This window comes from Oncorhynchus mykiss, chromosome 18 (assembly GCF_057628025.1).
Source record: "Oncorhynchus mykiss isolate SJ-2025 chromosome 18, ASM5762802v1, whole genome shotgun sequence".
Lineage (NCBI taxonomy): Eukaryota > Metazoa > Chordata > Actinopteri > Salmoniformes > Salmonidae > Oncorhynchus > Oncorhynchus mykiss.
Window position 1 is genome coordinate 70,783,615 of NC_143039.1, and position 14,290 is coordinate 70,797,904.

A 14,290-nucleotide genomic window follows, 5' to 3' on the forward strand; every position below is an offset into this window, starting at 1 on the left:
ACACTGTGTCACACATTGGTCCATTAGGGACAGGCTGGCTGTCACAGCTTACACATTGGGCCATTAGAGACAGGCTGGCTGTCACAGCTCTGACCAACTGCTCTGACCAACACTTGACCCCGTCTGTCCCTGGCCTGCCTGCATGCTCTGCTCTGGCCAGTCAGCAAAGTGTGTAGTGTGGGGGAGACCCATCTCTGTGGTTGGTTAGGGTCCCCAGGCCCTGACTGTCATCTCCACTGACATCTGTAGTGGCACTAGGCCCACGGTTTTAACCAGTCGGAGAACAAACGCATAGCTTAGAGCACAATCTATTTACTGTGCTGGTCTCTGTACCTCAACGGTTGTGCTGAACATGTGGGCTGACCTCACTGACAGTGTATTCACATGCATCAATATTCTGCATATTATACATATTTCAATACCCCTTGGTAAGACAGACACAGATTGATTATTAAAAAACGGGTTGTTTGGATCCTGGAGGCTGATTAATTGATATGTGGGACAACAACTGCCGCAAATTACCATTAACGTATTAATCTCATAATTCCACTGTCTCGCAGCCCAGCCAGGAAATTCATAAACCTCATCTCCGTCTGGAAAAAAGCATCCACACATTAGTTTTCCATGCTATTATTTGGTTTGCAACAGTTAGGGGGCCTGGAGGCAAGGGAAATAATGGCTGTGAGTGGCCATCGGTGTGAGAGATCATCGGTGTGAGAGACCATCGGTGTGAGAGACCATCGGTGTGAGAGACCATCGGTGTGAGAGACCATCGGTGTGAGAGATCATCGGTGTGAGAGACCATCGGTGTGAGAGATCATCGGTGTGAGAGACCATCGGTGTGAGAGATCATCGGTGTGAGAGACCATCGGTGTGAGAGATCATCGGTGTGAGAGACCATCGGTGTGAGAGACCATCGGTGTGAGAGATCACTCAAGAGGTATTGGCAGCCCCTAACATGGAGAACAGAAAGGGGTGGAGTGCCATTTGAGCTGGCAATGACGTGAGGGGACGTCACATTCTCTGCCAAAAAAAGAGGCTGTCACTGGCTGTCACCAACCAGCATCGGACTTGTTGTCACACGATAATTCCTGGGTTCTCAGACATTATTGCTTAATTATACAACGGGTGGGGTCTAATCTTGGATGCTGATTGGTTAAAACTGCGTTCCAGCCGGTATCTGTTTCACAAGTTACCATCGGCTAAGGCTATGACGTTGAAATGCCTACTCACAATTCCATCTGACTGCCCTATCCACTGTCTCATCAGCCCAGCCAGGCAATTTATAAACTTGATCTCCACTAGAAAAAGCATCTAGACATTATCTCCCATTTCTTTTAGACTAACATATGATTTTCAACAGCGCAGATTTGTATAAACCTTGCTGTCGATCTCTCCGACATTTGCAACATTGTTTCAATATCGTATTGATCTCTAGCTGTCCCATAGTAATGAACGCGTCGGGATTCGGGACGAGACAGACAGGCTGGCAGCTTTACTCAGCCAGTCGAAATCACGAATCCGCATAATTTGTATGGATGACTAAAATGGATGATAAATGGATGATAAATGACTCAAATGTAATAGATACGGTGCGTTCGGAAAGTATTTAGACCCCTTGATTTTTTCCACATTTTGCTATGTTACAGCCTTATTCTAAAATTGATTAAGTGGAGTTTTTCCCTCATGAACCTACACACAATATCCCATAATGAAAAAGCAAAAAACAGGTTTTTAGAAATGTTAGCAAATTTATAAAATAAAAAAAATAAAAATGTACTTAAGTATTCAGACCCTTTACTCAGTACTTTGTTGAAGCACCTTTGGCAGCGATTACAGCCTCGAGTCTTTGTGGGTATGATGCTACAAGCTTGGCACACCTGTATTCGGGAAGTTTCTCCCATTCTTCTCTGCAGATCCTCTCAAGCTCTGTCAGGTTGGATGGGGAGCATCACTGCATAGCTATTTTCAGGTCTCTCCAGAGATGTTCAATCGGGTTCAAGTCTGGGCTCTGTCTGTGCCACTCAAGGACATTCAGAGACTTGTCCCAAAGCCACTCCTGCATTGTCTTGGCTGTGTGCTTAGGGTCGTTGTCCTGTTGGAAGGTGAACCTTCGCCCCAGTCTGAGGTCTTGAGCGCTCTACAGCAGGTTTTCATCAATGATCTCTCTGTACTTTGCTCCGTTCATCTTTCACTTGATCCTGAGTAGTCTCCCAGTCCCAGCCGCTGAAAAACATCCCCACGGCATGATTCTGCCACCACCTTGCTTCACTGTAGGGATGGTGCCAGGTTTTCTCCAAACGTGACGCTTGGCATTCAGGCCAAAGAGTTCCATCTTGGTTTCATCAGACAAGAGAATCTTGTTTCTCATGGTTAGAGTCCTTTAGCTGCGTTTTGGCGGAGTGGCTTCCGCCTGGCTTCTGTCTGGCCACTCTACCATAAAGGCCTGATTGGTGTAGCGCTGCAGAGTTGTCCTTCTGGAAGGTTCTCCCATCTCCAAAGAAGAACTGGAGCTCTGTCAGAGTGCCATCGAGTTCTTGGTCATCTCCCTGACCAAGGTCCTTCTCCCCCGCTTGCTCAGTTTGGCTGAGCGGCCAGCTATAGGAAGAGTCTTGGTGGTTCCAAACTTCTTCCATTTAAGAGGCCACTGTGTTCCTGGGGACCTTCAATGTTGCAGAAATGTGTTGGTACCCTTCCCCAGATCTGTGCCTCGATACAATCCTGTCCCAGAACTCTACGGACAATTCCTTCGCCCTCATATAGGTCCTTCGGACCTTATATAGACAAGTGTGTGCCTTTCCAAATCATGTTTAATGATTTGAATTTACCACAGGTGGACTCCAATCAAGTCGTAGAAACATCAAGGATGATCAATGGAAACAAGATGCACCTGAGATCAAGTTTGAGGCTTATAGCAATGGGTCTGAATATTTATGTTAATAAGGTTTTTTATTTTGTCATTATGGGGTAGTGTGTGTAGATTGATGAGGAACACACATGTATTTTATCCAGTTTAGTAAAAGGCTGTAACTTAACAAAATGTGGAAAAAGTCAAGTGGTCTGAATATTTTCCCGAATGCACCCTATCTATATACAAAGAAATGTCAATAGAAAAATATAAATGCAGTTTTCTGTCATTCCAGCTTCAGTTTGAAGTGATTGTATTAGCTGTGTAGTTGGCTAGCTCCTCTGAACAGTGTCCTGGCGAGGGAGTAAATGTTCTATGCCAGAAGATATTGCACATCATCAGCTCATTGTTATAGATGTATCCCTCCCCAAAATCACTAGAAAACAGCTTAACCGCAAATGGACCTATTTTGCTGTTATTCTGGCTGCACAGTTTGACGTGACTGTGTTAGCTGAAGTTGGCTAGCTAGCAAGCAAGAGATAAGAATGTTGCCAGCCATCATGACAACAGAACAAACAAATACTTGTTTTGCAAATACATGTTAGTGTATTTGTTTACGACACACAGTTTATTTCATTTACAAATACACTTAACGACTGGGTCGCTGAACTAATAGAACGAACCACCGGGACTTATCTCGTGGAAGGATGAAATAGTATGAAAAAATTTATCAAAATAACATGTCAACCATTATTTGTATATGTTGGCAACCGACTGTATAAAAATGATAATGCCCTCGAAGCTGGTGTTTGAAGGATATATTGGCATAATCACTTAGCATTACCACTTAACTAATATTGAGTACAATCACAATATTCCACATGCAAGTTTTTAGAGTAGCTACAAAACATGCTGTAGCCACTTTGTTGTTATTCTTCCACTCTCTCGCACACGCACACGCACACGCACACCCTCTGGATTTCTCACTCTCAAAAGACGTAAACGTGCAAGTGAAAAGGAGTGATTTAAATGGATACATACTTTGATACTCACCAACATAGCGGATACGGAAGCCCTTCTTGTTAGTTCCGTGGTCAGAAGACCAGCGCAGTGTGAGCTGGTGGCCGGTCGTAGTGATGTTGAAGGGCGCGGTGACATCACCGCTGAAGGTGGCCAGAGTCTGGCTGTTAGTACTGGGGCCTGTAGAGAGAGAGGGGGGGGGGGGTGAGAGAGGTATGGAGGGGGAAGAGAGAAAGAGAGGAAGGAAGGGAAGGGATGGGAGAGGAAGGGAAGGGAAGGGAAGGGATGGGAGAGGAAGGGAAGGGAAGGGAAGGGAAGGGAAGGGAAGGGAAGGGAAGGGAAGGGAAGGGGAGGGGAGGGGAGGGGAGGGGAGGGGGCAAGGCAAGGCAAGGCAAGGAAGGAAGGAAGGAAGGAAGGAAGGAAGGAAGGAAGGAAGGAAGGAAGGAAGGAAGGAAGGAAGGAAGGAAGGAAGGAAGGAAGGAAGGAAGGAAGGAAGGAAGCCAACAATAAGTCCGATTGTGGAAGAATGTATTTGTGGAGTAAATCACCCAACTACAGGACTAACAGCTACAGCAATGACCCAGAACGAAGAGGGGCTGCTGACCACTGTTTGTCACAAAGGTGTTTTAGACATTTCAGCAATAATCTAAATCTGTTCAGTGGTATTGTGGTTTCTTCACATTGTAGTGATGTTGCATTCATCAAAAGTGTGGTCATATAAAGTTTTGTAGGCCTTGCATTCAATACCAAAAACATCCAGCCTTTTAATGCCCAATTTCTGAATATTACTTTTACAATGCCACTGCAGCACAAGAAGACAGTTTCAAAACAATACAAATCTGAGCCAAAAGCAGACGTGTTTTAAAAACATGACAGTTTGTGATGCTAGCCTGGTCCCATATATGTTTCCACTGTCATGAGTTGGCAAGATAGCACAAACAGTTGTGGCACCAGGCTAGCATAACGCTACTATAGCTACCATCAAAGACTTCTAGGATGTCGAACTCCCTCTCGGTCTGGAAGGACTCGAAGTACAGGGTGATGTTGTAGCCCTTCTCTACATTGATGGTCCAGATACACATCTGAAGGTTGGGATAGCTGTCAGGGTAGCCTGGACTCAGGATTACCCCAGTAGAGTCAAACCTCACATCGTGGGCCGGGCATTGCACTGGATGGGCACATAACAGGAGACCAAATGGATGCTAGGGGTACCCGTAATTTATTCTGTGGTCCCCCAGACCCCCAGATGACACATGGGATGGCGGAGAGAAATATGACACCATAATATATAAATGACAACAGCTGTTTAGTCCACTAAACACAGTGAAAGGGACGACACAGAAACAGAACTGGAGTAGAAAACTGGAATCACAAGGGGCTGTGACAGAGGTGGGCGGAACGCATCACAACAGCACACCTAATGACTAAACCGTTTTAATTACAGCTGCCACAAACAAAACACACACACGCGCAAGCATGCAGGCACGCACTTGCGCACACATACGCAAAACGAATGAACGCAAGCACGCACGCATACACACACGCACACCTTGACATGTGGGAGGAGGCCCATCCATCTGAAGTCTCTCCCCCAGTCTGCATGTCAGGATCTCATTCCCCACCAGGGTGAAGCCAGGATGACAGCGGTACCAGATGATGTCCCCTGTCAGGAGAGAAGGTATAGAGGAAGAGGAGGAAGGGAGGGAGGGAGGGAGGGAGAGGAATAGAGTGTAAGAGAGAAAGAGAGGGAGTCATGGTAGCAAGACAGAAAGAGAGACAGAAAAACAGAGAGACAGAGAGAGACAGAGAGAGAGAGACAGACAGACTTTGATGAAGCTGTTGTCTAATTAAGAAGGACAGCAAACCTGTGCTGCAGTAATAGAGACAGATGCCTGAGACGGATGGGGTGACATTCTTTGACATCCAAGGTTGAACACTGTTAATGAGTGAGTTCTAGCCTGGGTAGGAAACTTTGAGACTTTCATAACAGTTACTGGGCAAAACAATCCATGGTCCCTGAAGTTTGAGTATTGCAGTAGTACTAGTGCAATATAACACAGACAACCAAGAATAACGGTGTTTTAGATTTTTTGTATTTTAAGTATGCTCTTTGTCATTGCCATCATCACCATAATCAACATCACCATCATCATCATCATCATCTACTGTAACCTTTTGGTCTTTTTAGAAGCCATCTGATGTCTTCAACCAGCAGAAATGGGCCATGTTACAGGTGATGTCTTCAACCAGCAGCAATGGGCCATGTTACAGGTGATGTCTTCAACCAGCAGCAATGGGCCATGTTACAGGTGATGTCTTCAACCAGCAGCAATAGGCAAAGCTACAGGTGATGTCTTCAACCAGCAGCAATGGGCCATGTTACAGGTGATGGGTGGATGATCGTGGTCCAATAAATCTATACAGGGCTGCTATAGACACAGCAGAACCTTTGAGCGTTGTTACCGGGCAAGCTGAATCCATCTCAGCCACTGTCTTTAATGGCCCACTTTCACACCCAACAATCACAGATCTAGTTGCTAACTCAGTCATTGATACACACCAGTCACAGAGTTAGTGGCTAACTCACCATTAATCAGGCAGGTCACACGTGATACAAGTCAGTATTCAACGTCCATCCATGTCTGAGTACGTCTGGAGATGATGTGGAACCTGGCCACTAGGGGCAACAGTGAACTGTTACCTTCTGTTACCTTCAAGTAGACTTTGGTTTGGATGGTGGATGGTTGCATGTTCGAATCCAGTGATAGAAAGTTGTTTTTTATATTTTTGTTTTAAGCCTATGCCAAACTTTAAGCCTTACCTTAACCATTCGGAGTTAACGCATAAACTTAATCTTAACCAAACACAGAGGGTAATGCATACGGCCCAGGACATCACTGGGGCCGAACTCCCTGCCATCCAGAACCTCTATACCAGGTGGGGTCAGAGGAGGGCTATAAAGATTTTCAAAGATTCCAGCCACCCAAGTCAAAGACTGTTCTCTCTGCTACCGCGCGGCAAGCGGTACCAATGCACCAAGTCTGGAACCAACAGGACCCTGAACAGCTTCTACCCCCAAGCCATCAGACTTCTAAACAAGACCATTAAATAGCACCGATTCTATGCATACACTGGGCTCTACCCACACACTCACACGTACTTACACTGACACCCCAACACACACACACACACACACACACACACACACACACACACACACACACACACACACACACACACACACACACACACACACACACACACACCACATGCGCTGTTGCTTTACCTATATGTGACTAATTTCAGGAAGCTAGGCGTATGCCGCATGTCACTATTTCACAGGAGAAGCATTTCATTTAGAAAAAATATATATATTATTTGATCAAAATGCCCTCTAGAACATGTGAATTTTAATGTGCCTTAATAACAAACTTGTATGCCATCTGTAAACATGAATTAAATAACGAGCATAGTTGGTTAAGCCATGGAAAAAGATAGGAACTTTACAGCTAGCCATGATTGGCTGAGATAATGGACGGGCTGGACATGCCGAGAGATGAGTTCGGGTTGGTCTGACATGAAACACGTTTGTCTATAACATGAGCTGCTCAGTATGTGTAGATAATCCTTGCTACCACAGTTTTTTTTAAAGATACTGTAACGTTAACCGCGAAGATCTGCTACTGCTCTCAACAACATTGCTGCCCAGAATTTAGCAGGCACTATGGACAAAGATCAGTGGGAAGAAGTGATGGACTACATTCTGTACAAGGTCAGTGACTTAACACAACAACCGGCCAAGCAAGCTTTAGCTAGCTGCAAACCAAATGGTAAAGACACACTCCCGTGAAGCGTTCATCCATGTTTACTGATAAGAGGCTAGCTACATTTTCAGATATTACACGTGTCTAATTTTGACAGAACATTTTTTCATTGCAAGTTGTTTGTTTTCAAACTGTATTGCTTGCTAGTTAGCGAAAGTTCATTTGCTGGCTCGCTAGCTAAGGTTGCGTGTATGATCTATGTAGTAATATTATTCGTATCTCAGAAAGCCATTTGCATTGCTAGTTATAGCTATCAAAAATGTTACCTAGTTGCTTAGTTTTAGCTACCTGCAGATTCATACTCCAGCATTTCTTGGATAGTGGTTTGCTATGACAATCCGTTTGTACTGTAGCTGTTGGTTGAGATTATGGTTCATTGTTTAGCTTGTAAGCTAGCTAGATGTCTAAACAAAAGACTCCACCCTGCAAGAGAATGATTATATGACAATCAAGTTGTGTCTGGGGGGTGATCACGGCCATCTATTGTATTTCATGAACCTGCGTACATGTCTAGACAATAGTGACTCATCCACCTAGCTAGATGTGGCTGGGGGGTGGCTATAGCATTTCTTTCACATGACCCATCAATGTAGACAAGTGTCTGGGTAAGCATCATCTAATAATTATGAAATATTTACTTAATATTTTTTATCTGGACACTTTCAAAGTCAGATTAGGATATAGACCAAAGACTGGATTAAGTGTATTTTTACCTGGAGTTTTTCCATATTGTAAGCTACCACTTTCACCAGTTTTAGTCTTGAAATCTTTGATTGTTTACTACACTACCTTACTTACTGTGTTTAGCACATGGCCTCACATGTGAATCCTAAAGTGATGAGTGGAGCTAAGGCTCAAGAGGATGTGAACGATGCTGAATAGGGGTAGACAAGGAAAACATCTCCAGTAGTTGTACCAAAACATTCAAGGTCCATTTTCTCAAAAGTGGGGCTACAAGTTTATCAACTTTCAAAGCAGAATTACTTTCCCATTGTTCCTCAACTGCAGTGTGTGATATACCATTTTGTAGCTCTGAGTCTTCACTTTTATCCAATGTATGAAAAATTCAATTTCAAATGTTGCTACATACGACTGAGTCGAGGCGGTGGGTATGTACAGTATGTACAGTACAGTACATAACCTCAAATGTATCTTTATGTTTTATTTTATTTTACTTTTATTTAACTCGGCAAGTCAGTTAAGAACAAATTCTTATTTACAATGACGGCCTACCAGAAGGCAAAAGGCCTCCTGTGGGGTTCGGGGGCAGGGATTAAATATTAAAAATGTAACATCGGACAAAACACACATAACGACAAGAGAGACACAAAACACTACATAAAGAGAGACATAAGACAACAACATAGTGTGGCAGCAACACATGAAAACACAGCATGTGAATGAGGAGATGGAGATAAAACGGTTCAGTTTGAGTCGTTTTTGCAGCCTGTTCCAGTCGCTAGCTGCAGCGAACTGAAAAGAGGAGCGACCCAGGGATGTGTGTGCTTTGGGGACCTTTAACAGAACGTGACAGGCAGAATGGTGTTGTATGTGGAGGATGAGGGCAGCAGTAGGTATCTCAGATAGGCAAGGCCTAAGAGGGTTTTATAAAAAAAACTGATGACCAGTTTACAGAGGAGTATAGAGTGCAGTGATGTGTCCTATAAGGAGCATTGGTGGCAAATCTGATGGCCGAAGGGTAAAGAACATCTAGCCGCTTCAAACCACCCTTAACTGCCGATCTATAAATTACATCTCTGTAATCTAGCCTGAGTAGGATGGTCATCTGAATCAGGGTTAGTTTGTCAGCTGTGGTGAAAGAGGAGCGATTACGATAGAGGGAACCAAGTCTAGATTTAACCTAAGCCTGCAGCTTTGATATGTGCTGAGAGAAGGACAGTGTACCGTCTAGCAATTCTCAGAAGTACTACCTCAGTAGTAATCACACCGGTGGGGAGACGGGGGAATTATTCTTACCAAACCACATGACCTTTGTTTTGGAGGTGTTCAGAACTTTATACACTGCACTCTGAGAGACTTTTGTTAAACAGGGCAAAATAGAAATTGGCCTATAACAGTTAGGATCACCTTGATCTGCCCCTTTAAATGAAGGACGCACCGTGGCTGCCTTCCAAGCAATGGGAACCTCCCCAGAGAGGAGAGACAGGTTAAAAAGGTCAGAGATGGACTTGGCGATGATAGGAGCAGCAACCTTAAAAAAAGAAAGGTTCTAAACCATCTAAATGAGATGTTTTTTTGGGGGGTCAAGTTTAAGGAGCTCCTTTAGCACCTCAGACTCAGTGACCGCCTGCAGCGAGAAACTTTGCAGCAGGGCAGGGAAAAAAGAGGGAGGAGCATCGGGGATAGTCACATTAGAAGGGGTGGGAGATGAGCAAATGTTGGACGGGCAAGGAGGCATGACAGAGTCAAATAGGAATTCTGACTGAATGAAGTGGTGATTAAAGAGCTCAGCCATGTGCTCCTTGTCAGTAACAACCACATCATCAACATTAATGGACATGGGCAGCTGTGAGGAGGAGGGTTTATTCTCCAGGTCTTTAACTGTTTTCCAGAAATTATTGGGGTTAGACTCACACAGAGAGAACTGCTCCTTAAAGTAACTAACTTTGGCCTTCCGGAAAGCCTGAGTTCAATTATTTCTAATTTGCCTGAATGAGAGCCAGTTAGCCTGAGTAGGCGCGTGCCGAGCGATTTGCCAAATTGATTAAGGTGTTTTTTAAGGTGGAGTAACTCTGCCAGATCACGGTCGAACCAGGGGCTGAACCTGTTTTGAATTCTAATTTTCTTTATCGGTGCGTATTTGTTAACGATATCAAAAATATCGAAATATGAAAATATCAAAAAAGAAGGCCCAAGCGTCTTCGACAGAGGTATAGGTATAGGTCAATCTGATTCTATACCAATTTACAGAGGTCATGAAGGAAGGCTTGCTCATTAAAGTTGTTTAGCACGAATCTATGACAAGTCAGGACAGGTCGTTTCACTGAGCAGCCATTACGAACACAGGCTGTAAAACAGTGATCACTAAGGTCATTAGAGAAAACACCAGACTGATACCTATCAGGATTATTTGTGAGGATAACATCGAGGAGAGTAGCCTTTTCTGGGTGTTTGGAGTCATACCTTGTGGGATTGGTAATAATCTGAGAAAGATTTAGGTAGTCCCATTGCTTTAGGACTTGGTCAGGTGGTTTAAGCATGTTCTAGTTTAGATTACGCTATGAAACTCCCCTGCCATTGTTATATTCAAGAGTTTTCACACCTCACACTTCAGTGCTAATTTCAGTCAGATTCTTTACTAGCAGCTTGGTAGCTTAGTAGCCTTATTTACTGCACTTTATATAACACAATTACCTAGAGATTATTTTCATTTACTTTATGGTTTCAGAAAGTAGGTTCAGAATGAACATTAGTCACTCAATTTTGTGATGGATGGTATTTCCAGGTTCTGCTGTGTTTCTTCTGCAGGTTTTGTCTTGTTAGAATTTTTTATCAGGATAATCCATTGTAGTAATAGTCAATTCAGATATTTTTGGTCCAAAATCAATGTTTTAAGTATGGAATTGTGAATTGGAATGAAAGTTTTGATGTTGAGGTTAGTATGCTGTAGAAGTCCTTGCAATGCTTACAGTTTTTAATGTCCCGTTGGTAGGTTAATCTTCCACGTAACTTGTCGATTTTCTTCTCCAACGATTGCACGTTTGCTAGCCTCTTTGGGATAGGGGGTAGCATTTTCACTTTGGATAAATAGCGTGCCCAATTTCAACTTCCTGCTACTCATGCCAAGAATATAAGATATGCATATTATTAGTAGATTTGGATAGAAAACACTCTGAAGTTTCTAAAACTGTTTGAATCATGTCTGTGAGTATAACAGAACTTATGTAGCAGGAAAAACCCAGCGGTCTAACCATTCAGAATTATTTATTTTTGAGGTCACTGTCTGTTCATTGAGTTCTCATGGGGAAACAATATTTCTTAGGCACTTGTTTCCTACCTCTTCCACTGGATGTCACCAGTCTTTGGAATTTGGTTGAGGTTATTCCTTTGTGCAATGAAGAAGTACGGCCATCCTGGAAAAGGGTAACGCTATTGAGAGTTGGCCAAGACTTGAAAAGTAGCGTTAGTTTCCTCTCGTCCTCTATTGAAAACAGCTAGACCCGTCTTCAATTTGATCGATTATTAACGTTTAAAAATACCTAAAGTTGTATTACAAAAGTATTTTGAAATGTTTTGGCAAAGTTTACAGGTAACTTTTGAGATATTTTGTAGTGACTTTGCTCAAATTGGAAGCTGTTTTTTTCTGGATCAAACGCGCCTAATAAATTGACATTTTGTATATATATATGTACAGAATTAATCGAACAAAAGGACCATTTGTGATGTTTATGGGACATATTGGAGTGCCAACAAAAGAAGCTCGTCAAAGGTAAGGCATGTTTTATATTTTCTTTCTGCGTTTTGTGTAGCGCCTGTAGGGTTGAAATGTTATTTCTCTCTTTGTTTACTGCTGTGCTATCATCAGATAATAGCTTCTTATGCTTTCGCCGAAAAGCCTTTTTGAAATCTGACATGTTGGCTGGATTCACAACGAGTGTAGCTTTAATTTGCTATCTTGCATGTGTGATTTAATGAAAGTTTGAATTTTATAGTATTTTATTTAAATCTGGCGCTCTGCATTTTCCCTGGCAATTGGCCAAGTGGGACATTCGTGTCCCTATCCCAGAGAGGCTAGCAGAATGGAGGGAAGTGGGGGTTAATTCAATCGCCTGCGAATTGTCAGAAGGCAGCCCGCCCTTTGGCCCCTCTTTCTACGCCTCCTCTTCACGCAGATCACGGGGATCGGGCCAGTTCACGGGGATCGGGGCCAGTTCCCGAGGAAGCAGTATATCCTTCACGTTGGGCTCGTCAGAGTCATGAAAGGAAAAAAAAGGATTCTGCTAGTCCGTGGTGAGTAATCACAGTCCTGATGTCGATTAGTTATTTTCCGTCATAGGAGACAGTAGCGGCAACATTATGTACAAAATAAGTTAAAAAAATAAGTTACAAACAAAGCAAATAAAGGACGAAAATGCACAATCTGCCTTCTTCTCTGGCACCATCTTAAAAAGGATGCACAAGTAAACATTTCACTGTTTCACTGTTGTCTACACAGCATGTGACAAATGTAACTCGATTTGATTTACACACACACACACACACACACACACACACACACACACACACACACACACACACACACACACACACACACACACACACACACACAGGAGGGGACTTGTCCTCTCTCTAAGCCATGATCAATAATCAGTGAGGACATTCTACAAGTATCAGCACATTTACCTGAGCAGAGGAGAGACGTACATGGAGGATGTTGTGAAATACAAGGGCATGGAACTGGTGAGAGGGTTTCAGTTTCACAACCTCAGTGGATGAAGTATCAGTAAGGCCAAGACCTATACTCACAAAGCTTATGAGATCTGATCTAGGATCAGGTCCACCGCAGTCTATATACTCTTTATTCATCATGAGCTAAAAAGCATAACTGATCCTCGATCAGCACTCTGAGACGCTTTATGAATACGGGCACAGGAAAACTCCTAGTCCTACAATATGTAAGTATACAGAGTGGTGAGGAGGTCCTATCTCTCCCAAAATGATTAATTAGAAAAATGTATAATATTTGGATTGAACTACACGTGGAGGCATTACCTATTTCAAACTCCCTGTCCTCCATGAGGATATCAGCGTTGGCCACATCCGGGGGCGCTTGGCAGATCCTCAGCTGGTATACTAGAAGAGGATGAAGGAGGAGGAAGAGGAGGAAAAAGAAGAAGGTGTAAGGAACATTTCAACATAATAGTAATCCTATTTTTGGTTAATCACTTATTGCATTGGGACTTTCTGTATTCTTTTGAACATGGAATTAAAATAAGTATATATATATAACAGTACCAGTCAAAAGTTTGGACACACCTACTCATTCAAGGGTTTTTCTTTATTTTGATGAGCTATGAAATAGCACATATGGAATCATGTAGTAACCAAAAAAGTGTTAAACAAATCAAAATATATTTTAGATTTGAGATTCTTCAAAGAAGCCACCCTTTGCCTTGTTGACAGCTTTGCACACTCTTGGCATTTTCTCAACCAGCTTCATGAGGTAGTCACCTGGAATGCATTTCAATTAACAGGTGTGCCTTGTTAAAAGTTAATTTGCGGAATTTATTTCCTTCTTAATGCATTTGAGCCAATCAGTGTTGTGACAAGGTATGGTTGGTATACAGATAGCCCTATTTGGTAAAAGACCAAGTCCATATTATGGCAAGAACAGCCCAAATAAGCAAAGAGAAATGACAGTCCATCATTACTTTAAGACATGAAGGTCAGCCAATCCGGAAAATGTAAAGAACTTTGAAAGTTTTTCAACTGCAGTTGCAAAAACCATCAAGCGCTATGATGAAACTGCCTCTCATGAGGACCGCCACAATAAAGGAAGACCCAGAGTTACCTCTGCTGCAGAGGATATGTTCATTACAGTTACCAGCCTCAGAAGTCTGCAATTAACTGCACCTCA

At 43.0% G+C, this 14,290-nt stretch overlaps 1 protein-coding gene across 1 annotated transcript in view; it reads right to left on the bottom strand.

Annotated features, from left to right (window-relative positions):
* csmd3b (CUB and Sushi multiple domains 3b) overlaps positions 1-14,290 on the bottom strand; it is a 425,045-nt gene that overhangs the window by 130,641 nt on the left and 280,114 nt on the right. Inside the window, 4 exon segments of the mRNA XM_090209281.1 lie at positions 3,890-4,048; positions 4,848-5,036; positions 5,418-5,531; positions 13,426-13,506. Of these exon segments, the coding sequence (XP_090065407.1) occupies positions 3,890-4,048; positions 4,848-5,036; positions 5,418-5,531; positions 13,426-13,506 (543 nt within the window).